This window comes from Elgaria multicarinata, chromosome 7, assembly GCF_023053635.1.
Source record: "Elgaria multicarinata webbii isolate HBS135686 ecotype San Diego chromosome 7, rElgMul1.1.pri, whole genome shotgun sequence".
Lineage (NCBI taxonomy): Eukaryota > Metazoa > Chordata > Lepidosauria > Squamata > Anguidae > Elgaria > Elgaria multicarinata.
Window position 1 is genome coordinate 89,802,223 of NC_086177.1, and position 26,810 is coordinate 89,829,032.

At 39.3% G+C, this 26,810-nt stretch overlaps 1 protein-coding gene across 2 annotated transcripts in view; it reads left to right on the top strand.

Annotated features, from left to right (window-relative positions):
• Nucleotides 1–2,659: 2,659 nt before the first annotated feature.
• ZFPM2 (zinc finger protein, FOG family member 2) overlaps nucleotides 2,660–26,810 on the top strand; it is a 389,494-nt gene continuing 365,343 nt past the window's right edge. For both annotated transcript variants that reach the window (XM_063131038.1, XM_063131039.1), the window contains exon 1: nucleotides 2,660–2,792. In XM_063131038.1, coding sequence (XP_062987108.1) covers nucleotides 2,753–2,792 — 40 coding nt within the window. In that variant the 5' untranslated portion in view covers nucleotides 2,660–2,752. The remainder of the gene's footprint in view (nucleotides 2,793–26,810) is intronic.

Sequence of the window (26,810 nt, forward strand, 5' to 3'; positions counted from 1 at the left end):
ATAAGTTCTGCATTCAGGTAGAATGAATCGGATGCACAAATACAGGGTGGGTGATACCTGCATTGACACCTGCGTTTTTAGCACACCACAAGATAAATATGGGTTGGGAGTGCAATACAGTAGCTAAAAGGGCTAATACAACCCTAAACTCTATCAACAGAACTATAGTCCCCAAGTCACTGTATTCTGCTTTGTCCAAACCTTACACCTGGCAAGTTGCCGACCCATTTTATAGCATAGGTTGAATGGCCACCTGTGAAGGATGCTGTAGTAGTGGATTTCTTGCCATGACAGAGGGTTAGACTAAATTACATTTGAGGTTCCTTCTAACTCTATGATTTCAAGTGTCCAAAGCGTGTCCAATACATTTTCTCAATAATTCATACAAGAGCCTTGTAAGGAAGGTCAATACAAAGCCTAGAATATGTTAGATTGTGAATCTAATGTTAACTACTGCTTAAATAGCTATATTGATTTTCTTAAATAGTTATGTTAATTTCAATTAATAAACCTACATTAGATCAATTTGGTATTTTTATTTAAAGAACATTTCAATGGAAACACATGTAAAAGTTCATTTTTAGCATATATGTTCCCATATCCCTTCTGAAAACCTTGTACATTAAACTAGATTTATATAAATATTGTTGTTGTTGGATAGCTTGTGAAAAGGAGAAAATATCCAATAAAACAGCAGAAACTGCCCCATATGATTTCAGAATTTATATAGATTCATAAAATGAATATTGATAGTGGCAAGCTTGTGAATGACCCTCAAGTTAAACGCTTCTCCCAAGGAAAAAAATTGAATAGCAGATAAATTTGATGAGGATCATAACCTGTTCATGGATAATTTATAACGAAGCGAGAGCTTTTAAATAAACTATGCACAATAAATACTTTGAGTATCTGGGACCTCTGTGCACTTACAGTGATGAGTTCTAGATTCTAGAATCATGTGGTCAGCTCAGCATTCTAGAAAAGTAGCAAAATGCCTAACATTTTATTCATACTTTTGTACACTGCCCTGGAATCTTATGAAGAGCAGCTAAGAAATATTTCAAATTAATAAATAAAATCATCATAATGGGTGGATTGTGTGTGGAGGGAAGCATATACTGGAATGTATCTTTCTGTACTGTACTCTGATTGATTAAAAGGCGGCAGCGGCGGCGGCAGGGGAGGGAGGTTAAATGAGCAACCCACTCTGCTTCCAAAGATACTCAGTTGGCAACTATCAGCTAGCCCTACGTTCCTCTGCATCTCCTTCTGCCTCTTCCCCTTTCAGGAGGGAACCCTGGAACCTAGACTTGCACCATCAATTGACCAGGAGCCAAAATACTTTCAGATCCACAGAGAGCTGATGACTTAGCCTCTGAATCCCACCTGTGGCTGGGGGCGGTGGTGTGTCTCTCTCGCTTTCTGCTCTCCATTGCGAGCCTTTGGCCAGGGACTTGTCTTATATTATTATAACAAAACAATACCGACTACCACCTTTCTATCCTGCATTAACAACATCCCCACGTGAACACCAATAGCTTAGCTCAAAGGCACTTTACAGTGCACTGTGTGAAAAATCTCCTTTTATTGCAAGGTCTGCTTAACTTTTGTGCAGTGCGCCCGACCGTCCTATAGTTCTAAAGAGTAACATTTGCGGGCGTGGGATGTTAGTTATTTTCCTTAAACCTGGCGGCAACCCAGACTCAGGAGGAGGAAGAGAAAGTGGAGCGTGCCCTGCTCAGCAGCAGTCGGGACGCGACTCGGAAGAGAAGCGTCTTCCCTTCAAACTCTTGAGACTTGCTCAGCGACACGCGTGCTCGGGGGCCGCCAGTTGCCCGTCAAGCCTGAACGGACAAAACTCATCCCCGGCGCGCCAAGCCCCTCCCTCGCGCCCTTTCTCCATTCCTCCCCCCCCCCCCCCGCCGCATTCGCCTGGAGCCCCGACTAGAATGGCTACTAGTCGTGGTGGCTATATGCTCCCTGCAGGATGCCTCTGAGCACAAACCGCGGGGGAGGTCTCATGCCCTCGCGTCCCGCTCGTGGGTTTCCCGGGGGGCATTTGGCTGGCCACTGTGGGAAACAGGATGCCGGACTAGATAGGCCTTTGGTCTGATCCAGCAGGGCTCTCCTTATGTTTTTTTCCCCCCGCCTGGCGCAGCCGGTCAGTCTGAGGGGAGCGCTGCTCGGAGAGGGACAGCGGCGGCAGCATCTGCACAGGGAAAGGCACTACAGAGCCAGCGAGCGAGCGAGCGAGCAGGCGAGCGAAAGGCGCGCTCCCTCCCTCCCTCCTTTCCTTCCTCCTCCCTCTCTCTTCTCCCTCTCTCCTGCCTTCCCTCCCTCCCCCACTTCTTTCTGCTCTTCTCCCTCATTCTTTCTGCCTCACTCTCAACTCTCCACCCCCACCCCAAATCTCCCCCATTCTCTCTCCCTTCCCGTCTTTTTTCTTCCCTCTCACGAGTACACAGACTGGCGCGCGCGCGCGCGCTTCAACCTAGCCTAGCCTCCCTCTGCTTCTCTTTTCCTGTCATCTTCCATCAGCTCCTGCCTATGAACCCGGCACGTTGACTCGCTACTCGCTTCTCCCTCACACACACACACACTCTCTCTCTGTCTCCCCTTCGCTCTCCCTCTTTTTCTCTCCCTCTTCCCCCCTCTCACCCCCGCCCCGCACCTACTTACCTTACACCCCCTTTCACACTCTCAGTGCACCTGAAACAAGAACAGCAGCAGCAGCAGCAGCTGGCAAAGCAGCATGTCCCGAAGAAAACAGAGCAAACCGAGACAGATTAAACGTAAGTTTTCCAAGAGGGAAGGGAAAGGGGCTGAGGATTCCAACCCCCCCCCCCCCCCCACAAGCGTGCTTTTGTTTTAAGCTCGGCTAAAAATACAATTACAAAAAATATTAAGCAGCAGAAGTGGCAGCGTCTTGGTTAGAGTTTGGAGGGAGCCTGCTTGTCTTTTGAGGACTGTGACTGTCCACTCCCCCCCCCCCAATTATTTTCCCTTAAAAAAAAATTATTTCCTGCTTTGGACTCCTTAACAGGGTCGGTTTTCTCTACAGAAAAGTTGGCATTCAACTTAGCGCGCGGAATGAGTTGTTGGACGGGGAGCGGGGAGAGGAAAGAGAAAGGGCTTTTCTCTCTCAGGTAACTTTTCTCCCCTCTGGAAGTGTGGCTGGGCTGGCAATCCCAGCGGCTGATGGAGCCTGCGGCCGGAGCGTGAGGCAGAACTTCTGAGGAGTGGAGCCCCAATCCCTCACCCAACCGGAGCCCCTCACGCAAACGAGCGCGTGCGAACTCCCCCCCCTCACCCCGCGCGCGCAAAAGGGCGCTTCGCAGGAGCGCTTCTCCCTACGGTGTGGAGGCCAAGGCAGGCATGCTGTCGCTTGGGGAAAAGAAGGTTGCAGTGCCCAGTGGGAAAAAAATCAGCTGCCTGCCTCTTGCGCAACAAAACAAAGGACAGAAAAATAAAAATAAAATCCGTTTCTTTACAAACAGACGTGGCTTTGCAAACTCTTTCCAGGGAACCGATCGCTTCTAAACGCTGCTTGTGCAAAGCGATGGCATGCGTGGATCTCTAGGAATCGCCCAGTTGATAATTGCAAGCTCTTGCTAGAAAAGAGGTGTACGGAGGAGGTGGAGCTGGTGGCTGAATAATCATGCTCTTTGTAATCACTTCCCTTCTCCCCCTCCCCCAAGTCTGGGACAAAATTGGGCGCATTCACTTGTGATGTCAACTTCCTAAACTTTTCAGAGCTCTGAGATTTTCTTTTTCTTTTTCTTCCTCTTACAAGGCACTGGAAGTAACAGTGGATGTTTCCAAAGGATAACACCAGATTTCTTACTAAAAGCCGGGGCAGTGTCCCAATAGCTTTGAAATGCAGTGTCATGTGACTTGTCCCAGACACTTTAAATAGCATTTTTGTCCTTTTTTAACTTTCAGGTTTCGGAATACGTATATAATAGCAATTCCCTTTTCCCTGCATTCAGAATATGAATGAATTATTTGGCAAATGAGATAATACTTTTCAGGTTTAAAAATGGCTTCTAGAATATTTGGGGCTTAGTTGTAGAAAGAATGGTGCTCCCTCCTCCATATAAGTTTCTGACACTCACTTTTTGGTAAATACGACTTTGACAAACTTGATGCACAGTGATATATTATTGTAACTCTCAGTTCTGTGTCTTTCAAACTAGTTGACTTTTAAAAAATACATTTTAACTATTTTGGTTTTTTATATATTCTTTGTACATTTTAAACATCTTGGGTTAGATGCCTAACATTTCAGTTCAAACTAAGAACATTTCAGTCTCTTTTGAGAATGAACAGCAGTTCACTTTACAGGATATAGCTGAGAAGGTTATTAGCTGGAAGGACTTTCTACTGCATATTGAGAATGGTGGCTTGATTGTTAATAAATAATTAACATTAATTGATTGCATGGTGCAGAGACCACCTCATTCTATTTTTTCATACTTCGTTATCTCCTAATTTAACTGTTAAATGTTTTTTATGCCCAGCTTATAATGTCAGATAAAAGCTTTTGTACTAATTGAGGATATTGAATTCTGTGATGGGTCACAAGCCATTTTTGGTGGCTTTCCTGCATAGTAAAATATGTTAACAAGAAGGGACGAAATCCATTGTTTATCATAAGTGATTCATGTTCATTTGCTGCATAAGATTGTGCAGATGCAACACACTTTATTGGGCTAAAGGACTACACAATACTTTGGTCAGGATTAGCACTTGTAATTGTAAAAACTTGGCTTGGTGGGGGCAGATTTACTCTTTAACTAAAGATAATACTGGATCTTCAGGAGATTGAGGATGTATTATGTACTCCAGAATGAACAGTGGGTCCGTTAATTTGAGGGATGTTTGAAATAGCTGAAAAGTAATTGTGGCTCAAACTGGGTTCTGTAGAAGGAGTTTTCTACTAACATTTGGTCAGCCAAAAGTGTGGTCTGCTAAAAATGTGAACTTTAACAAAAACCTGGACATTCAATTTCTTGAGTTTGAATTACATATTTAAACAAGTCCAGATAGCACACTGATACAGGACACACAAAATCTCTCTCCCTCTCCCTCCCTTCCTCTCTCTCAAACAACCCCTAGTGTGACTAGCAGAGTTGACAGTTAAAATAATAGGATCGCTAGTGGAGAGACTAGACCACTTCTTTTAAGTCTGAGATGTCCTCAATTTGCAAAGAGAACTCTTGCTGATAAAGCATGCACAATTTAGAAGCTGTATGACAAGAGGGGAAAAGTAAGAAACTCCAAAGACAGTCAATTCAAAGGACAAAAAGGTTGTTGGGCACAGTTTCTCCCCCTCTTTTACTGCATACAGTTTCCTGCTATCTAAAATTGTGATTTATGCAGTATTTTAATATTTTGCTTATTCTTTCCCCTTGGGTGCTCTCTGGGCAGCGATAAAAAGGCGACGCTGAAAGAGCACCATTAATTTGCTCTGATGACTGGCCAGATAAGGGGAGATAATGGGAAAGATAAGCGGAGAAGATATACCATCAGAAACCCGATTATTACCATTAAAATTCCAGCCCAGCAATCTGCAGAAGCCTGATAATTCCTTCTCCGTTTCCACCACTTTGGACGATAAGGCAAAAAATAGTCACTCAGTGCTCCTTGATTAGGCTGCCTGGATTTCCTGATAATACAGTGATAAATTATGTATTTTGTCCCATGTTTTGTCCAAAAATTCAGATTCCCCCCTTTTCCAGGTCTATATTTTCTGCCACTCCTCAAAAAAGAAAAAAGAAAAAGAAAAAAAGCCCTCTCTCATAAGCTATTATTGTAATCCTAGTTTGATAAAAAGCACTGATAGGAAAGGAGGTGTTTTGTGTGGGAGCCCCCCATATCAATGTTATCAGTCCATCTCGCTGCACCAGCTGCTAGCTGTTGTTGTTTTTAGCCTTATCACCTCCTGCCAATATGCCAATAAATTGTCCAGATTGTTCTCCATTCTGTGGCTGCGATGCAAAATTTATGACAGAAATGATTTTTTTTAAACAAAGTGCATTTCTTTATGATTAGCAGATGTGATGGCTGTGCATTATTATTATTATTATTATTATTATTATTATTATTATTATTTTCTTGTTGCAGTTGTCTGGGGTCTTGTATTATATTTTCTGGTCAGTATGTCTTCACATTTCAGTCACACTTAGTTACAGTGGATTGAAGACTAGAGTGAAGGAAGAAGGTTTCGTCCACATTTGTATGTTTACTTAAACTTTATTTATTTTGTAAATAAAATACTATTAACCTAAATATTTGAAGAAAATAGGCAGCCCTTAAAAGGTGTTTTAAAAATGGTTATGGCATAACAAAAAAGATTTAGAGGAGAACACATTTCTTGGGAGACTGTCAGAGCGCTTCCAAATATAACTTTCGGCTTGTAATATTTCTTGTAGCGTACTGGCATTTTTAGGTTAAAAGCTTGATTGGAGGAGGAATGGCAAAGCATTTTGAAATCACGCTTTGACTTTTAGAGAGGAGCTGAAAATTAGCTATGTTACATAAATATTTTCAAAGTTCATTATTATCAGGAGAAATCTGGTTTAAAACCTCTCTGTGCCAGGCTTTCACAAAGAAGTTTGAATTTATATGCAATGTTTAGGTCGTCCCCCCTGTATAACAGTTGAAGTCTTGCTCCAAGTGAGTTTATGCACTTTAATAAATGTATGAGGATTTGGAAGGAAGCTATTCTATTATGATTTTTAAAAAAGAAAACACAGATAGCTTGAAAACGTAAAAGACACAGAGAGATTGAGATTGTTTAGTAATAAGACTAATACATTTCACCAATAGCCTATATATCTATATTTTCACCCAGAATGGATTATGTATAGCTAATCATCGGCTCATGGTACTTTTATACAAGCTGTATTATTTTTAAACAGTTTATATTCTAAATAGCCTATGACAACATCACTAATGTCATTAGTAGCTACAACTATTGCCTAAAGAATAACAGAAGAAAGTGTCATAGCTCAGGAGTAGTAGATTTCCAACATCTTCAACATTTCACCTGCCTAAGACTCATATAAGTTTCTGTCTCTAAAGCTAAACAATTGGTTAGTTTCTTATTTTAGCAACAATATTATTTTGAATGCGGCAATAACACATTCATGTGGCTATAAGCTTGAATTGCCCAATATGTCGCAATTCCGCTTTTACATTCTTGCCTTCTAGTGGAGATACTGAGAAATGTCCTACATGTGTAGCATATGTTGAAGAAAGAAAACAATAAGTCTGTTTCCGCTGCAGTAGTCTACATCTCACTGATGTAACATTATTGAAGAATTATAAGCAACTTCTCAGAAGTTGGCACGATTAGTTAAATTAGTAATTTGGGGAAGATGTTAAATTTGGGTTCGAGATGGATATTGAATACCAAAAGACCACACATATCTTTCTTTGATAAGTAACTACAAATTTTAATAAAAGTTAGAAGATATTTAGTTGATAAAATAAAAAGTATATTATGGAATTTTAATAAAGGATATGCATGTATTTACACCTGTGCTTAAGTACAACACCCATGTATACATATTTAAATTGAGAAGTGGAATTTCAAGGTGGAAGTCTACAATTGGAGAGGAATTTATTTTTGGAAGGTATAAATCTTTAAAGATTGTCATATAGAAATCTTCGATAAGTAAGGTACATTTTATCAATTAATTCCCTTTAAATTGCATTGTATATGATTCAAAGCAAATCACCTCAATGATTCTCTTTACTTAAAAGAGCTCTGGGTAAACAACTGCCCATATGTTTTGGGCATTACCTGTGCATAGTGATTTTGGCCTGTAGAGAAGGAAGTATTAATTTTGTGAAGATAGGTGATCTATACATTGCAAGATATATACAGAAGGTAGAAGACATATGGTTCAAGTAAGGCATTATAGAAATATACATATGGTAAGACATGATTCAGCTGTGAGGAAAATTAATGCAATTAGGTAATTTGCTTCTAATTTTTAGTCTGTGCTAATTCATAGTTTTGTTAGATATGGAGTACCTCATGCAGAGATTCATACAGATCTCAGGGTAATGGAGTGAGGAGAAAAGGAACTCATCTATTTGTAGTACCAATTATTTTCCTTTAAATATAAAGTGAACTTACAAAAAATGCAGTTAGTATACCAGTAAGGAAACATATATGAAATAACAAAATGAACAAATAGGATAGAGCAATTGATAACAAAACTCCTTCTAGCAAAATATAGAGCACAGCCAAAATGAAGCACCTGAAAGTCCCATTGTCATCCAATGGGAGAATTATGTACATGGCTAAATTTCTCCCACTGAAATAAATACAGGTTAAAAGTGCTTAACTCAAGTATATCATGCCTATTCTTTCATGAAAAAGATATTTCTTACAAGATGCATTGGGTTTTTCAAACTATGAATGTAGGCACCTTTTCCCTTTCATAGTGGCTTTAATATGTTTTTGTAGGATGCTCAGTTAGTTCAAATATCTATCTATATGTGTAAGTACTGGACCAGCAAACATAAATCCATTTTTAATTTTAAAAAATACATCTAGGAAACCAAAAATGTACAATGCTATTCCACTAAGAATGGATAACGCTAGTATTTCTTCCTTATTTGGATAACCCATTTGGGTGAATTCCATGCTGAGATTTTCATCCATAGCTTTTTATAAGCTGAAGGCGAATTCATATGAGAAACTAACTATACCCTTCTAGAAAATGGACAAGGCATTTTAAGCCTGTTTATGACGCCTTGAAACAAACAATTAACCTGCTTGGTATCTGTCTTTTTTAACATCTTCAGCAATGAAGCTCGGAATTTAGATTAAAAAAGGAATGGATTGGAATCTCTACATATTATTTAAACAGCTTCTTCTCCCTATGTTGAGGCTTACTTTTGTTTATGGTTTGAGGAGAGTGATGCAATTAAATGAACGTATTTGAATGTGGAAATGCCATTCTTGAAACAGAGACATGGTCTCTTTAAAGGTATTAGCATAAATCTAGCACATTTGTTTATTATGTTTCAAAATCAGTCACTGGTATCTCTGCCACAGGTAACAATTGACTTTTCAGGCTTCAAGTTAATAGCCTTGTCTCTTGCTTGTAAGGATCAATATTAGTATTAATTAATCACCATTATCAGTCCTAGGATCTGGTTCTATTTGTTGTTACATCAGCAAATATCAATATAGAAAGTAGACTCTCTGATCGTCATGGCAACTTCATCTCTTGGGTCAAAGAAAGTTTATCTTATCTGTGCATGGAGAGTGGCAAACTGTTTAGGGATCTAGTTTGAACTCTAAGAACATTGATTTAGTTTTTGTTTGTGAATAGAGGCTGAATTTCAATCACAAGGGATAGGAAAGATTTAAATATTAATGCCCAGAGGTATGTCCGAGAGGGTGTCATGCTATTACTGTCAGATTGTCTTTCTGAGATGACACAAAAGGGCGGGGGGAGAGAATTGTGTCATTTGGATTATTTCTAGCTCAGTAATTTGTGCATTTGAGAAACATGTCTAGAATAAAAGTGTGTTAATTTCATTGCTTTTTTTTATAGGGCAGTATTATTTTATCTAAGAAGCCTGAATGTGTGGTATTTGGTTTTGAAGCAAAGATCACTATAGAGTTGACTGTGTCGGGTAGAGTGGGGAAGTGTTTTATTAGGCACTGCCAGGTATAATTTCTTTTTAAAAAACAGGGAGATGGCAATTAAATCAGTTTCCCCAATACTCATGGAATAATGACAAGCAAACAAAAAACAGGGGCAATCAGAATCAGAACAATATAGCCTAATCAGTTAGATGCACCCATGGAGATTGCTGAACTGATAAAAGTATTTCATGAGCCTGTAAAAACGGAATATGAAATCCACTTTGTTGCTATTCACCTTAATAAAATATTGATGTATAGCTCAATTGAAAATCTCTCCAGGGCATTGGTGTTCATATTTGCATCACTTTGTTGAAATATTGACATACAAACACATCACTTTGTTGAGACATAGAGCTCAATGTGTTGGAACTGCTAAACATCATCCAATCGTAATACGGGTAGTCTTGTTTGGAAATATACACCAGTATTATCATAGTTAATTATTCTTATGTGTGTGTGTGTGTGTGTCCACTGTTCATAACACTGTTAAGAACGTTATGATTTCAGGTTGCAGTTATAAACAGTGTAGTTCACTTGTCTCATCAATGACAAATATAACTTATCATCTACAAGATCATCCATTTTGGGACTTTTGTATATATAAAGTAAAACACCCATGGAAGAATGTAAAGAGTACCATGCTTATAGTGCCAATTGACTAACTTCTTGGTATTGACATCTCTTCATTGATTACTTAGTTTTATCTAAAATGTTGAAAAGGTATTGCCATCATGACTTAGTAGCAGCTGTGGGTGCTGTCACCAGTTTGACTGTCATCAGCCCCCCCCCTTTGTGGTGGATTTAATCTGTTTAGAAGTAAACACACAATGTGTAATGTTTAGTTCTATCTAAAAAGGTTGAAATGATTTCATGAAGTTATTTACTTTGCAAAAAAGGACCAAATAAAAGGACCCTGCTAGACATCAAGAAAAACTTCCTTACTGTTAGAGCAGTACAGCAATGGAACCAATGACCTAAAGAGGTAGTGGGCTCTCCCACACTAGAGGCATTCAAGAGACAGCTGGACAGCCATCTGTCAGGGATGCTTTAAGGTGGATTCCTGCAATGAGCAGGGAGTTGGACTCGATGGCCTTAAAGGCCCCTTCTAACTCTACTATTCTATGATTCTATGAAAATGTTATCAATTCTAAAATCAACAAAAATAAAACCCCTACCGAAATACTTTCTAAATGTCTCACCTTGTCTAGTAAGATGTGTAGAACAAATTATGTTTTAGTAGTGTAATCTCTTCTTCAGTCAGCTGAGGCAACTCTTTTGTGTTGAAGAATAGTTAAAGAAAAGGAAACACTATGATTCTTCAGGTTAGGATTGCATTACTTACCATTAGCTTTTTTTCTGTTATTTTGCAGTGTGCACAGAAGGGCCACAGAAAGTAATCACTTTATATTAAAAAGCAAAAACTTATACAACAAGAAAAAATATAACTCTCAATCAGATCAACTCAAACTGCTGATGTCAGACCAAATCTTATATTGTTGGGAAGAAGATCGGGCACATGCTTTAGCAAACTATCAGAAGAAGGACATTATATAAAAATGGGAGTTACTGGAAGACTTTTTATTTTTCCTTCTCATTGAAGCTGGATTGCATCTAAGAGGGGATACAGGGAAGGAGGCATCTCTTAAGACATGCTAGACCAAAGTTATTTAATAGCTCTAAATTGACCATTGTGCATCAAGGTATTTTGGGGTAGTTTCCTCTCTTCTGTTGCATCTATCAGTAGACACAGACTTTCTATTTAGATTTTTGTCCTGCATGTAACATGACTTCTTATTTTAACAGAAAAGAATACTACTTTGATTATATATTTGGACAGTGAATAAGGTTGCTTATGAAATATTTGGAATAGCACAGGTGTATATCAGTAAGGAGATTGGATTTCTTATTTTAAATTCTTTCTGCATATTATGTAGAATAATTGCATGTGATGTCCTGAGATTTTGGAGGCAGTGATTAGCTGATACAAGTTGTGTCTCAGTTTGTTTTGAGTTTTTCTTTGCACTTTAAATACAGAAGAAGGGAAAGGGCAGTTAAAAGGTTCTCTTGTTCTCCGATTTCTTATTCTACTTTTATAGTCTCTCTTCCTGTAACAACAATATTAAAATCAGTTGTTACCCCTTTTCATCCCAACTAAACTTTTTATTCCTGAATATCAATTTAACTTTGTTGTACCTTTTATAAATTTAATGTAATGATACTGTTTAGATGCTTTCTTACTTTTTTTTAAAAATTAGCTTTGGTATATTCCTACATGCATAAGTACACATTTTGTCTCATTTACCTTTGTAACTAGACACATTGTAATGAGCATATTCTCATGTAGAAGTAACCATGTGCATTACTATTTGGAACTGAATCGTAAATTATCCAGAATATTATGTTTGAATAGAGCGATACTACATACAAATGATTCTCGGCAAGATAACACTTTACTTCAGTCTTTTTTACGTGTGCTATTCTGTTGTTTTGTGTGATGTTTACAATTCAAAATATGTGTTTCTAGATCCATTTTTTTTCTCACCAAAATGTGTGGCTATGTTTTTCGTTTTATCAGGTTTGCGTTATTTATTTTGCTTTTCAGATGTGATGCTCGCTTTATATTTCACCTTCATTTCTGAAATTAATATTTTCCCTGAAACATCATTACAATACAAAGCCAATTCTTATATCTTGCAACTGTCATTTTCAGTGTCTGTTGCCCACCTCAAACTGCTAAGACACTTTAGAGGCCTAGTCCTGGACTCATTAAACTAATGGGTCCAGGACATACGTCTAACATAAAAAAGGATGGATCTAAAATTTGGGAACCATGTTGCTTGGTTTGTTGTTTTTGAAGCTGTTATATTTCTGTACCTCCTGATTTTTTCCACAGTCTCCTGTGTCCACGTTCAGAAACATGTGCGCATACACACACACACACACAAATTTACTTTTCATTTAATATTTTACAGCAAAGCTGTAATACCAGTTTTTAAAAACTGAATTTCTTAACACTACAATCCTATGCCTGTCTAATGAGAAGTTTAATGAGACATACTCCCAGATAAGTGTGTATTGGATTGCAGCTTTACCGTGTAATCTTATGCATGTTTGCTCAAAGGTAAGCCCCAGTGTATTCAACAGTCCCTGGCAAGTGAGCATAGAATTGTAGCCTGAATTGGTTTTGAAAAGTAAACTTTCTACTTTAGTAAACATTAGACAATTTAGACATAATGGACGTTCATGTCAGTGTAGTGTCCCATGCTTTGCAATACTATTTACAAGAACAAGAATCAGTAATGAGAGTATGTTGCTTAAATCATGATTTACACACACACACGCACACATGAATAAATATACCTTTAAAGGTAAATTTACTGCTTGTGTTATATAGATACATACATCAAAATACATAATATATTTAGGAAGCCCTTTTGGGTTGTTACTTCAGAAATATACATGGAATTGCAAAAGAGTACAATTCAAACTTAAATGTTTTGATATAATGGAGAGGAAAATTTAAAAACTGAATTTCTAAAAATATATGTCTATTCTTTTAACAGTGCATTTTGGACAAACAAATGCATATTTTGCCATCAAGTTCTTTAAGCTTCTGAAGTCAGGCCTACAACTGGGTCAGATGATAAGATGAGCACAACAGCAAAAACGAAGAGCACCTCTGATAAAAACTGATTGATTGATGTCTGGCTTCCTCACCATCGCAAGCAGTTGACAGTTAGTTTAGGATCAGATGATTTGGCTTTTGCGATAGATGATGGGGTTTGTTAGGCAAGTCTGAAGGACGTAAAAGGTCGTTTTCTGTGTAGTGTCAGGGAACACTGGGTTCCCACAAGGTGGGGCACTGGATTACTTTTTTTCTTTAGCTTTGTGCCTTAACTTTTTATGGCCTGTTAAAAGTGTTAAAAACATACAATCAATACCCATTATAAAAAGAAAAGTTCAGAGAAATCTAATGGTATCTATACTTGTAAAATAAGAGATGGGATAAAGTGAAACATAAAATTCCACAGGGAATATTATAGAGTGAGCTATAGTGTTGGATAGATTTATGTATGTTCGGGCTGGACTGTTCATCCAAGTAATATACAAATTTGAAATATTTTCCAGTAAGTACTTAACAAGTGGATAACATCAACATTATGGCTGCAATCCTAAACTCACTCACTAGGAAGTAAATCTCATTGAGCACACAGGGACTTATTTCTGAGTAAACATGCTTAGGATTGTGCTGTAAAAGCTATTACATTTTGGTTGACGTTTCTCTTTGAAACACATGGAAGCTTAATATCCAAGGACAGCCAATGGAAAAACTGGAACATAATTTTGTTCAGTGAAAAAAGGTTTTCAAGAAAGCCACAAAAAATTGGCGCAACTGCCACAGAATTGGAATGTAGACAGCTTGGATTTGAATTTAGATTTTGGAGTTTTATGCTAGCTAGAAAGCCATTACGATGTATCTCTTTACTCTGAGTTTCAAGGGTCAAAACTCCAAAGGACAGTTGAGTTTCAGCTAATGCCATTGGCATAATATCAGTAAGATGATTTTTTCAAGGTGCTGTATTGCTGATAGTATTGAATGCAGTTTGTAAGAGCTGTAGAGTGAGTTGGAATGCAGCTAATAATAAATTAAGCAGTGTGAGTGAAATGGTGGGCTTTTCACCACTTATTTGTTGTATGTAACAAAATAATGCTTCCTTCGTCCCTAAGCTAGAGGCATAATGATTTTTAAAAGGTATAATATAAAAATTAAGCAGATTTCCTTGCATTATTATAATTATTGTTCTTGCTGTTACTTCCTAATGATATGCCCTGCCATCATTAGAAAGACAAAATTCAGAATCTGTAAGTATATGACACAGCACATTTTAGGTAAGGTCCTCCTTTTAAGATGATATTTTATTTACTGTGTAAAATATTTCATCATTATTGTCAATAGTATGAATATTCAATTTAGCGTTTAGTTTTCTATGTTTGTCTTCATAAAATTTGATTATACTTACACTGTAACACTAAGAGTGCAATCCTGTACATGTCTACTGAAAAGCAAACCCCATTGAGTTCAAAGAGACTTACTCCCAGGATTGTAGCCTAAAGGTTGACCAGAAGTAATTGGCACTTTTGTTGTGTGGTAAAGTCAATGACTTATGACAAAGGTATCTGTATCTATTTGAGAAATGATGTTGTAAGATGAAGTAAAATGCATGAATGCTGCAATCCTATATGCCCCTACCATGGCATTTACTTCTGAATACGCATGTAAAGCTATTTTTGTAGGTGGCTTTACTTTAATTATAAGTTAGTTCATAATGTTATCAATACATTTTCTCATCTCTCTTCCTCCCTTTCTTTTTGTGGATATATTTTAAAAAAAGATGTAAGTAAGGAAAGTGGCTTGATGACATGGTCTGTTCTGGAGTGCCACACCTCTTATTAGGTAATTGAGAACCATCTAATTATACCCAGAAGAAAATCAGGACTGATTAATGAAAGAACGAAAGAAAAAAGTAATGTAGCCAAAATTATCAAGATCAGCTATATTTATAAATGGAAAGTAACAATCAGCTACTTAGATGAACTAGACTGTGTAATTTTATGATTAGTCCTGCAGTGTAGAAAATCTCATTTAAGTGGGAGTTTTTGTTGGGGATGTTCTGACTGGAGTGATTAGCCTGATATTCTCTTTACTGTTCTTTGACTACTGGCTCAGAAAACGTTACTAGTAAGAAAAAAAGAACATTGAAGCTCAAGTTTGAAAAGCATCTTTTAAACATACATTCACAGCATTCAGACATGCAAACATCTTTTTCTAGTTGGGAAATACTGTTTTTCCAGTACTGGTCAACTAAGTTATAGGACAAAAAAGGAAAACACTGAATTGAATATCTGAGGTCTGATTTTATCCTTTTTCATAATAGCACTACTGTACTAAAGGAAATGGCATAATACAACATTATACTAACTTTTAGCTCAAGAAATTGATTGGATCTTCAGCTTGTTCCTAAATATATTTATTCAGTATTAATTCCCACCGAGTTCATTGGGACTGACTTCCTTGTAAGTATGCTTAAGATTTCAGTCTTTCAGTATATCCACAATATTAATACACATTCACAAATGTTTTGTTTAGTGTAGAAAACAATGTAAAAATGTTATATTTGGGACATTCCATTTTCCGGTGAATGCTGTTAGGTTCGTAATTCACTGTATGTCTTCGTATTGAAAAAACTCAGTTATAATATGGTGTCTGCCAAGATACTTTTAATTCATTTTACTTATTTTACCATAGATACCTTTTATTCTTTATTTTAACCATTTTTTTCATATCCCCCCATTTAATTCTTTAACTGAGATATTGATGTACACAAATTAAAGAAACATAGTCATTCACTGAGTATTAAATTGCCTTTCTGATTATATCAACACAGCAAATAAAAAGGGAATTAAAGTAAATATTACTAATAACAGGTTTTGCATCAGAGTGGGAAGTAATGCAATTTCATTTTACAGTACGTAGGCTCAGAAACAGACTGGATTGGGTGATGGTGCTTTAATTATGGGGGCCATCCTATAAGACATTGGTAAAAATCAATTTTAAGTGGTGTGTATCAACCTTTGGGAACTATGTACGTGGCCCAATTTGATTTACTAAAGCTAGTAAGTTACAGTCTGAAAAGAAAACTAGACATTTGAATGCCCACTTTATAGTTGAGCCACAGTATAGTACTTTCACACTTCCATTGTAAATGATTCAATAAAGATTAAATTCCTAGAAAATATACTTCTCGGAGCTTAATGCACAGTAAAATAGCCTGCCTATAGCAAATAACCCTTTTTTCTGCTAAAAGATCTACAGAAGTGCTTCATTGAAGATTAGGATCTTTATTTTAAGATCATAAGTAGACGGTTGTTGCTTTCTACAGAGGTAGCTCTGTAGTTTCACATGTGCGTTGCCTGTTTTATTAACCTCCTACTAGTGGCATGGAGTTTTGTCTTGGAAATATACTCTGTGTCTTAGATTTCAATGTCATGCTAATTCAGGCACCATCTTGAAAAAAGAGGTTTATCTGTCCTAGGTTGTTATCCTAAGTTCTGAATTCTGAGCTGCTTGCTGTGCCAGAAACAGTTCATCTTTCATACATATCAGATGTTTTACATTCTGAGTGATTTTAAGAATGCCGTCATTATTATTTTTATCCAGACTTCTATCCAAAGGGAAAAAAATTGGCCCAGCACCAAATGTATTGCCCTTATTATCACCTTATTAAGGATGCTATATTGTTGAATTACTTCCAATATTTTCTTTTCTGTAATTGCCTTATAATATACATTGCCATTAAAAACCAACACAGGGAGTAAAAGTGTAAACCTGCAAAAGAAACATTTGAATGCAACAATGAAAACCTTCACTTTTAAAAGTCATAATAAATCTTTTTGCTGGTAGAAGTGAAATAAAACATGACTGTAAGTGAAGCATATTGATTTCCAGTGAATTAACTTTAAAAAGAAGTAGACACAGAGATGTGATAGAATTGGCACAAGGGAGGAGATGGACATAGAAACAAATGGTGATGCTTGGCACTGGCCTCCTGAAAAATGAAAGTTTGAGTTTAGCAAAAATATGACATGTAACCAGTTGGATGACATTGTTTTAGGAGATACAGAACAATCCTATACTCATACGAGGAATGGAGATATGCTAGCGGAAGAGCTGCCTGCAATGTGATCAGTCTGGGAGGGGAGGGGGGAAATACACTGCCAGAAAATACCCCCCCCCAAAAAGCAGAAAAATGGTAGATACACCTCCAGTGTCCTTGGAAACATTACCAATGTCCACCAATCAGGGACTGTACTGGGGAGAACACCTGCATGCTGGTCATACACAGAGGGAACTAGTGTACACTCTTGAATCACTACACATCACACTAGATGATGTCACAGTAACCCCCCCCCCCCCAATTCCATTCCCTGCAGTGAGGCAACCACAAACAACCCTACTCCTTTCAGTCTTCAGTCATCCCTCCAAGCAGAGGTCTTGTGCGCTTCAAAACCACTGTTTTGGAGTGGAAAAGAAGAGTCCACACAGTATACTACTCATATAGCTCTCTTGGGCAAGATGCCTGCAGAGTGCCCACACAGTACTCCCTGGAAACGGGCTCAAGACCAACCATGAGAGGAAAACTCTCTTTTTTACCAACCAGTCTAAAAGAGGGGATAGGCTATGCAAAAAAGGACCCACGGATGCACTGACAGCAGCAGCCTCTTTTGGCTCACTGCATAGGGCGTATGCTAGGAAGCAGGATATGGAAGGTCAAGCTCCACTAGGGGAAAGGATGGGAAATACGGCCCCACTCATATGCTTGGGGGGGAAAGTCATATCAGGGGCAAAAGAGAGGAAGCTCCAAGGACAGGAAACCTCACTACAAGCTCACAGAACAGTTGCTTAACCACTCAGCCACAGCAGCAGATAGCTATCAGGCACATAATGTGGAATCCACACTGTGACCAGTGCCAGCCCTATCATAAATGCTAGGAGAACAAGAGGAGCCCTAGCCAGGTGGAACAGCTTATGTTTCACAGAGTACACTAGGAAAGGTGCAGAGTCCCACCACATACACAGGCACATAAGAGCCAATCAGGAGGAGCCATGCATGTACCAGCCAGTCCTTTTGACCCCCTCCCTCCAGCAACCCATGTGGCCAGTCCACCCATGGGGATCGGAGAGACACATATGTGAGGTTGCCAACTGCTTACCCTAGCAGACTCCTGTGCTTTGGACAGTGACCCTAAAGCCATCAGGGTAGCAGATGTAGTATCCCTTATGGCACCTGCTCCATGTTAGGTCTAAGTGCTCTGCCCATGCTCATACCTTAGTCTTCAGCCTGGACTGGAGTGTGGGTGTAGGGGAGACTGCAATAACCCCTTCCCCCTTAGTGGCTGTTTCTTCTGTTCCAGGATGTGATCATGCAAGGCAAAAGCTCTCATGAGTGTTTGGCCAGCAGTGGCAATAGCTGGAATAGAGTGCCTGGTCTTTGCCAGAAGAGAGTTTACCTGGGTGGGGATGAGTGCCTCCTCTGTGTGAGGAAACCTGGCTGCTTCCTTCTGTTGGGGGTAGGGGTGGATGGGAAAAGAGTTAAAGCAACACAGTTCAGACAGGACACAATATTCACATATAGCAAAGCGGGTGGATAAGACATAGGATGAGTTTTCAGGAGTTATACATTGTACCGTGTGTTCTTTCTCCCTTTGTTTTCTTGTGTGGGGTGCTGGCATGCCCTGTTGTTGTAGAGAGGAGTTTGATATTGGTATTTGTATCTAGAGTGCTGAGGCTTGTTAAAGTTTAGGAAGAGAAGCTTGATCAAGTTGTAGGACTGTTCTCAGCACAGAGCTCCCTTTGTGCCCTTTCCCATTTTCCTCATCACCAAAAGTTCATCCTTGTGAACTCTAAATGTGCCCATATAATGACAACCCAGCCTATTGGCTGAGTATGGGTTGTTGTTGAATTGTGGGGTGATGTTATGTACAAATCTTGCAGTTTGGTTTAACTATAAGTTATTAACTATGAACAATCCCAAATTCACAACTCAATAACAAATTATGGGTTCTCTGCCTGTGTTGTTCATGGTTAGCAACCCATAGTTAAATCACAGTGTAAGATTCACATGCAGTGACAACCCATGATCCTGATGGCAGTTATTTGTATTCTTAACTGCAAGGATACAAATGTTTTAATTAATAAATTCCAAAATAGATATGCTGGCAGAATGCAAGAAATGTTCCTATTTACTTCATTAGGTGAGGAGGAAATTAAAAACTAGTCACCTCCACATCCATGACTCTCCCACTCACATCACTACAACAGAACATAATAACCCACAATTCAAGGACAACCCATATTCAACACATACACTGTTTTGTCATTACATGCAAACCAGGCTACAGTCCTATGCTGTATGTGTATTGGCAGACCTGTGCTCTCCTTGTGTTGCATTTATATACTAGTGATGGGTGTTGACTTACATCATATAGTATGTTCTGTTGTAGTGATGTAAGTGGGAGAGTCATGGATGTGGAGGTGACTAGTTTTTAATTTCCTCCTCACCTAATGAAGTAAATAGGAAAATTTCTTGCATTCTGCCAGCATATCTATTTTGGAATTTATTAATTAAAACATTTGTATCCTGCCCTATATCACTAGGATCTCAGGGCGGCATACAGATAAAATCAAAACAATGTAAACATAAATATACACAGCTAAAAAGTATTAAATTGTAAGAAATTAAAACCAGTAGAAAGAATTTAAAAGCAATAAAAACAATTAAAAGCAATTACAACAATTAAAGTGGTAGATTTGTTGAATCTTAAAACTCTCAGCTGACATATCTTCAGTTGAGTAACACGTAGACTTTGTTGGGGGACTTCATATGAAGAAGATTTTGTCTACATACTTCAAGGTAATGATGTGGACAGGCAACTTTTAGCCTATGGGAAAGTTTGGAACTGCTTTATTGTTATATTGCAATAGTAACAGTTACATTTTCAATTTTCATGTAGGAAAGGGTTTTCTTGAATGTGCCTCACACCCTATTACAGCACATTAGAGAGAAGGTCAGTTTTTGAGAACATTAGATAGAGCTGATATTTTCATGGGGTGCTTTCAAGCAAGCCATCTGTGGGATAAAATTGGGGTTGTTTGCACAGCTGTGACATACACCCATGGAACAGCCATTCTGGGAGAAAACAGGGGAAATTGGGTATGATCAGTGGCCCTGAAGTAAATGATCTCAGATAGTTTGGAAATGAATGAGAACATAGTTAAATAATTTGGAAGAGGTATTCAAAGTACTTCAAACTTTTGAGCATCCATGTGCATAAGGTTTTCTAGCAGAAATTGAAAAGCACTCAATGAGTGTTTCTTACTCTCACTTTTGCTCAGAGGGCAGGAGGAACATAGGAAAATGAAAGGATGTGTGTGCTGTAGTTTAAAGATTATCAGATCTTTTAGTGTCAGTATTTGGTCATAGTCAGCCAAGTACAAAAGTGTGAATGAGAAGTCCCAGCAAAATTTGGCCTGGAGTTTGATAGAGTGCTCAGGGTCTGTAGTACAGCTGTAGACCATGTGCTTTGCATGTAAAAGGTCCCAGATTCAATCCCTAGCATTTCTAGATAAGGCTGGGAAAGACCCCTGTATGACACCCTGGATTGCTACTGCCAGTCAGTGAAGAGAATTTTGAGCGAGATAGACCAGTGGTGTAACTCAGAATATTGGGGACCTTGTTTTGTTTAGTGACTCAGAATAAGACAGCTTGCTCTGTTTCTATGTTCATATACTCATCAGTCCAGAGCAGAATACATTTATAGTCCAAAATTTCAAATGAGAAATATGTTGGGGATCTGGAGATAGGATGTCAACAAGAAATGGAGAAACAGAACTAAAAAGAAGGTTAACTTGCACAGATGGATGGAGCAGAAATGGAACCACAGTAAGGCCAGAGAAGTATATAGGCCTACCCTGAAAGAATGTATAACCAAGCCATGTCACAAGGTATTCATACAGGTGCCTGGAGGTGTGGGTAGAGCCATGCTGAGAACTTGTTCTGCATATACCTTCTTCCGCTCAACAGTACATAGTTTTAGTTCACTGCTAGTTAACTGCTTTATACATGAGTAAATACTCAATTTTCCTTTACTTCCATTTGTAGTGTACTCCGTCTTAATGGTTCAAAATAGGTAACATGTGACAGGCATTAAAAACACAGATCAATTGGCCCCTGTCCCAAAGGCTGCAAGTGTAAAGTGGAGAGGGGGCAAAACATGGGAAAAGGAACAATAAAGGAAACAAAACATAAACACATGTAGACTTAAATCACACACTTAACTGAGCTTCTAATTCTAATGTTACAGATACAGATTATACAGTCATGAGGACCTAAAAGCAAACAAAATGTATGGGAGGAAAGTTGAGAAAAAGTCCAGTGTCCAGGGCTGGACTGCTTTTGGTAGTGAGCAAATTTGTTGGAAACACGCTGCCTAGATTTAATGGTAAATACAAAACACTACTGATAGAAGAACTTTAGGAAGTAACAACAAGGAAACAAGACAATCCTGCAACACCAGTGTTATACACTGGTGGCATAGTAGAGTGTTGCATAGCCAGTAGTAATGGGATAATATATTGTATGCAATCAAATACTACAAGTGTTCTACCATTTATTATATTAATTCCTATCTACAACCAATATCACTGATGGTTACTGTTTTGCCACCTTTGTTGTGTTACTAATACCCCTGACTGCTGCTGGCGATATTATCTTACCATTGAAGACATTTATCATGTGTATGGACCTCTGGAAAGAAAACTAGTGGTTCCTATTACTTTCAATCTGAGTGTCCAACAACCAGGCTTCTCCTGCTGATCTTAATAACCCGACAGGTTCATAATGAGACAGACAGCCCCTTAGATAGCCAAGCCTTAAGCTCTGTCAATCACAGAAAATGAAATAGTCTCATTAGATGTGGCCTTCTAGCCACTGATCTTGAATTGGTTGCCTGCCTTTGGAAAAGAGCATTGAAAACTTTTAAAAAGGTTTAGCACTGCTGTTCAAGATATGGTTTCTGTTTGGGAACGCAAAATATGCTTCCCGCCCAACCTAAGTTTGGGCGGGAAAGCAACAGTTGTGAGTTGGGAGGGGCTGGAAAGGAGAGGACTAACGTGGCTCTGAGCCTGAGCCTTGTGAGTCAGGGGCGGGGCCGTGGCTATAAAAGCCGCACCGCCGAGTCTTGGCCTCTTTCGCTTTTCAGCTCCCTCCCTCCCGCCCGTTCCTAGTGTGGGATTAGCCAGTTGCTCCTTTTGTAAGGAGGGCTAAGTAGGAATTTTCCCACAACGTGGTTTTGCCTACTTCATACTAGGGACGTTAGGGCGGTCTGGATTATAATTAGGTTAATTCGTGGCAGGAAGGTGCGGGAATGTAAACATAGGACAGGGATGGTGAGCACACTGGCACCCTTGGCGGTGAGCTGCATATCCAGAGGTTCTGCTCCTCCGGGTTGTGCGACTCATGAGTCAGGCTATGGTGTGCAGTTGGGGACCATGCTGGCTGCATCTACCCGCTGTCCCTTATGGCAGCGGGCGGGGGTGCGGTGGCAGGGTATCCCCACACTCTCAGAGTGTCGCATAAGCAGCGAGCCGGTGAAACGGCTTCTTGCTTTGGAGAGTGGCTCGCCCTTTGACAGGCAGTAGGCCTGAGTAGCAGAGTGATTCCCGCACTGTCACACTCAGATCCAGGGAGGGTTGGATTAACATGGTTACTTAATAAAGAGGCCCTAGTTATACCCAAAGCTCTGGTGTCTGTGTCTTCTTTCATGCGTCCTCCCTCTCTCACAACTGCAGATCAGAAAATGAATGCTGAAAATTAGAATCAACAGTTACTGTCCATTTAGGATTTGCTATACATTGAAATGCCTTTCACCACTGTGATAGAAGGTAATGGTATTTGTGTAAATAGTGTCACTAGGAAATATATAAAGGACATTATGGTTTGAGTACAATGCCTAAGGAAGTAGATTCAGAAATCCATGCTTTTTTGCATCATTGACTACGTAACCAAGACTTGGTCTAGATAAATGTAATGAACTTAACTTAAAATAACTAAATAACTTTGTGTTCTGATAGAATTAAGCTTAGTTTCAGCTGGGTCCATGTTGGATTTAGTCCTACCCCCCACCCAGCCCATGATGATAGCCATGTGGAGACCATGTGCTCTTCCAGTGATTTCTACTTCCTACAGTAGCATTAGAATGAAACATGGCCATACAGAGGCTATTTGAATGAAGCATGGCCTATGCCCAAATTTATCCCAATTTAAAACTGAGGAGTAAATTGTAGAACCAAACCTTCTTTTTCCATTCTGCTCCCACTATATGTCATGAATGTATGAAACCTATCCTATTCTTTCCACAGATATTTCCATTTTGCTGAAAAGCAATATTAAAGTTCAGGATATTGTTCATCTAAAGCAGATACAACATTTCTGCAAGGGTCGTTTTCCCCTATAGACACTTTGCATCCTAACACAAGTACGCATCATTCCCTGTTCAAAATCCTTGCCACCATGACTAGCCCTACCATTAGTAGAGTGTGGTGACCATTTTAAGAGGCAGATGCTGGGGGGTAGGAAATGCTGGTGAGGTGTTGAAGGCCAGAGTTGTGTGTGTCTTGAGGCTCGTCCTGATCTTCTTAAGCTAGCCTATTCCCCTCGTGTGCAGCGGAGGACTTTGTACCATTGTCAGTGTTTGAAGTAAGATTCAACTATGGGTCTGGACATCTTCTGTACATGGAAGGGGTATGTGTGCCATCTTGTGCTTCACTTTAGACAACAAAATGTCTTGAGCCACCCGGGCCTTAAGGGTCACTTGGTTATTGTGCCTGGCGTCCCTATCAAACATCTGGCTGGTGTGCTCATTCACTTCTTACACAAATTGTCTCTGTCCAGTTGTTCTCAGGAATGACTTTTCAGGAAGTATAGTGTAGAGAAGAGCCCCAGAATGCTTCATTACAAGAGTGGGCCTCTGCTTTTGTAACTCTAAATCGAAACCTTAGTTAGGGGGACCTATCTGCAACTGCTCATATGCTAGTTTAATTTTGCTTCAGAAAGTGAAAACCATGTATATTTGTTGTAGGGTTTCTTCTCCCCCCCCCCATCTAAACTTGCATAGGATTGCACCTCAGAATTGCATCCAGTGTTTGCTCCCATCAGTAGAATTCCAGTCAGGAATTGTAGGAGGGTGGGCAGAGGGATTTTTCATCAATTCCCTCTCCCTTGGCACCACCTTCCATGCTGTTGTGTAGTATTCGTCAATCCTCCAGAGCAAATTGGGGGGGGGCATAGGGGGCTGCAGCAGGGAAAATTACTGAAAATTACTTTCTCCCCTGTTCTGCCATTGGAAATACTCCCTTGTCTCAGTAGACTGAAGGAACTCCTCCACTCGCAGGAGGCAAATAATTCTGGATTCAACCAAAACACATTTATTATGATAAATCTTTTTTAGACTAGAGTGAAGTAGGGACAAGAATGAAATGGACTCTAATCCATTTCAGATGTTTTCTACTTCAACTCCCAGCATTCCTGACCATTGGCTATGCTGTCTGGGGCTTCTGGGAGTTGAAGTCTAAAACATCTGAAGAACTACCATCTGCCCACCCCGCCTAATCCATGAAAGTTTATGCTTAATACATTTGTTGTTAAAGTACCATTAAGCTCTTGCTTTTGCTGCCACAGACTAACACATCTATACTCTCTGCAAGTTGTTCTATGCAGTTATGCCCTGTGAGTTGTTTTATGCTGATTTGGGTGCCATTTGGCAGAGAATGCAGCTTATAAATGCCTGAATAAATACAATAAATAAAATTAACTCTTAATCAGAGGCTAGAGATAGCATTTGCTGAAGCTTAAGCGTGTTCTTCAAATATGAGGAACTAGGGATCATGGAAAAGGCTCAAACTAGAATTCATAGGGTTAAATGCATAGTAGAGTTACATGAGCAGTGAGTTGTTGTGTCTCTGAATCCCAGACATACTTTATTAGGGCAATCCAGCTGGTTTGCTATTTCTATCTCCTCATTATCAACACGCTTATGGTATGGCCTCTTCCCCCTCACTTTCAGTGCCAAGAATTTGGCAGAGACACCAAGCAAGGAGGTCAGAGTCTGACTGGGGTGGGGGGGTTGAAGCTGAAAGTGCAAGAGAGAGAACCCAGTGGTTGAAAATTCAAAGAAGGTTTGTTTTTTATCGTGGGGAGGCTACTAGTGTATGGTTCCATTGGCAAACAGTAATTACAGCTCTGTGTAATTAATTACTGAACAACTGATACATTGGGCTTCATTCTCCTGATACTTTATGCTAGTGTTAAGCAGAGGTGTCTACACCGATGTCAACAGAGTTAATATCTGTGGCAAATGATGGCAGAATGTTGATTTTAATTTTTGCTAAAACGGTTTCGCATGTTCAGTTTTTAAAGTGGATAATATTTGGGAAAATATGTTAGATGGTGTCATGCTAGAAATTAAATAAGAGCAGCATATCAGAAGGCTTGTATATATTGGATTTGACTCTGCATTACAGAACACACACACAAACATACAGAGAGAGATTTATAGGAAGGAAGTGGATGAGAAAAGATTCTCTTCTCACACTTCCAATAGTTCTCATTTCAAAATACATTCATGACACATACTCTGCATTTTTTGGCATTTGGTTCTGGCACTGATGGTCATGCTTATTGCACAGTATTATTGTTAAACAGGAAGCTGCATTCCATAGCCCAATGTCTGTAAAAGAGGGAAGATGACAGACACATTTTCTAGCAATGGGGCAATGAATTTCAGCACTTTAGCAATACACACACGTACAATACACACACGTGTGTGTGTGTGTGTGTGTGTGTGTGTGTATCTTCCAAAACTATGGATAATATTGAATTCAGCCCCTCTCCCACTTCTGTGTTCCCTGAATGACAGCTCCCCACTTTGCTTTCATATAATTGTTTTTTTTCCCCTTCTGTCATGCTAGTGGCTAATTACTATTGGGTGCCATCCAGATCCATTAAAATTAATGGGAATTTTGCCACTGATTCATCAATTGGCAATTATGATTGTGTAACGCCTCTTAAAAAAGAATTATTTAAGATACCAAGAATTTAAGTATTGGGTACCAATTGCGAGTGGAGAAGGAAGCGTGGAATAAAGACACAGACACCAAAGCTTGGGATAAACTAGGGCCTCTTTATTAAACAATAAAGGAGATTCAACCCCTCCCTGGATCTGCATGTGAAAGTACGGGAATCTATGTCCTTATCTCAGGCCACTTGCTTGTCTTTATGGGCGAGCCACTCCCCTAAGCCAGGAGTCGGGTAAACCCGGCCCCTCTCTTATGCAACACTTTGAAGCTGTGGGGCGACCGCCCCACTTCACCCCCACTCGGAGCCGTAGATGAGGCAGGAGGATCTCCAAAGGCATACCACATCCTGACACAGGAGCTGTAAAACACGCGAGGAGCAGGACCTACAGATACGTCAGTCACCAAAAGGTGCCGGAGTAGTCACTGTCCCTATTCTGCTAT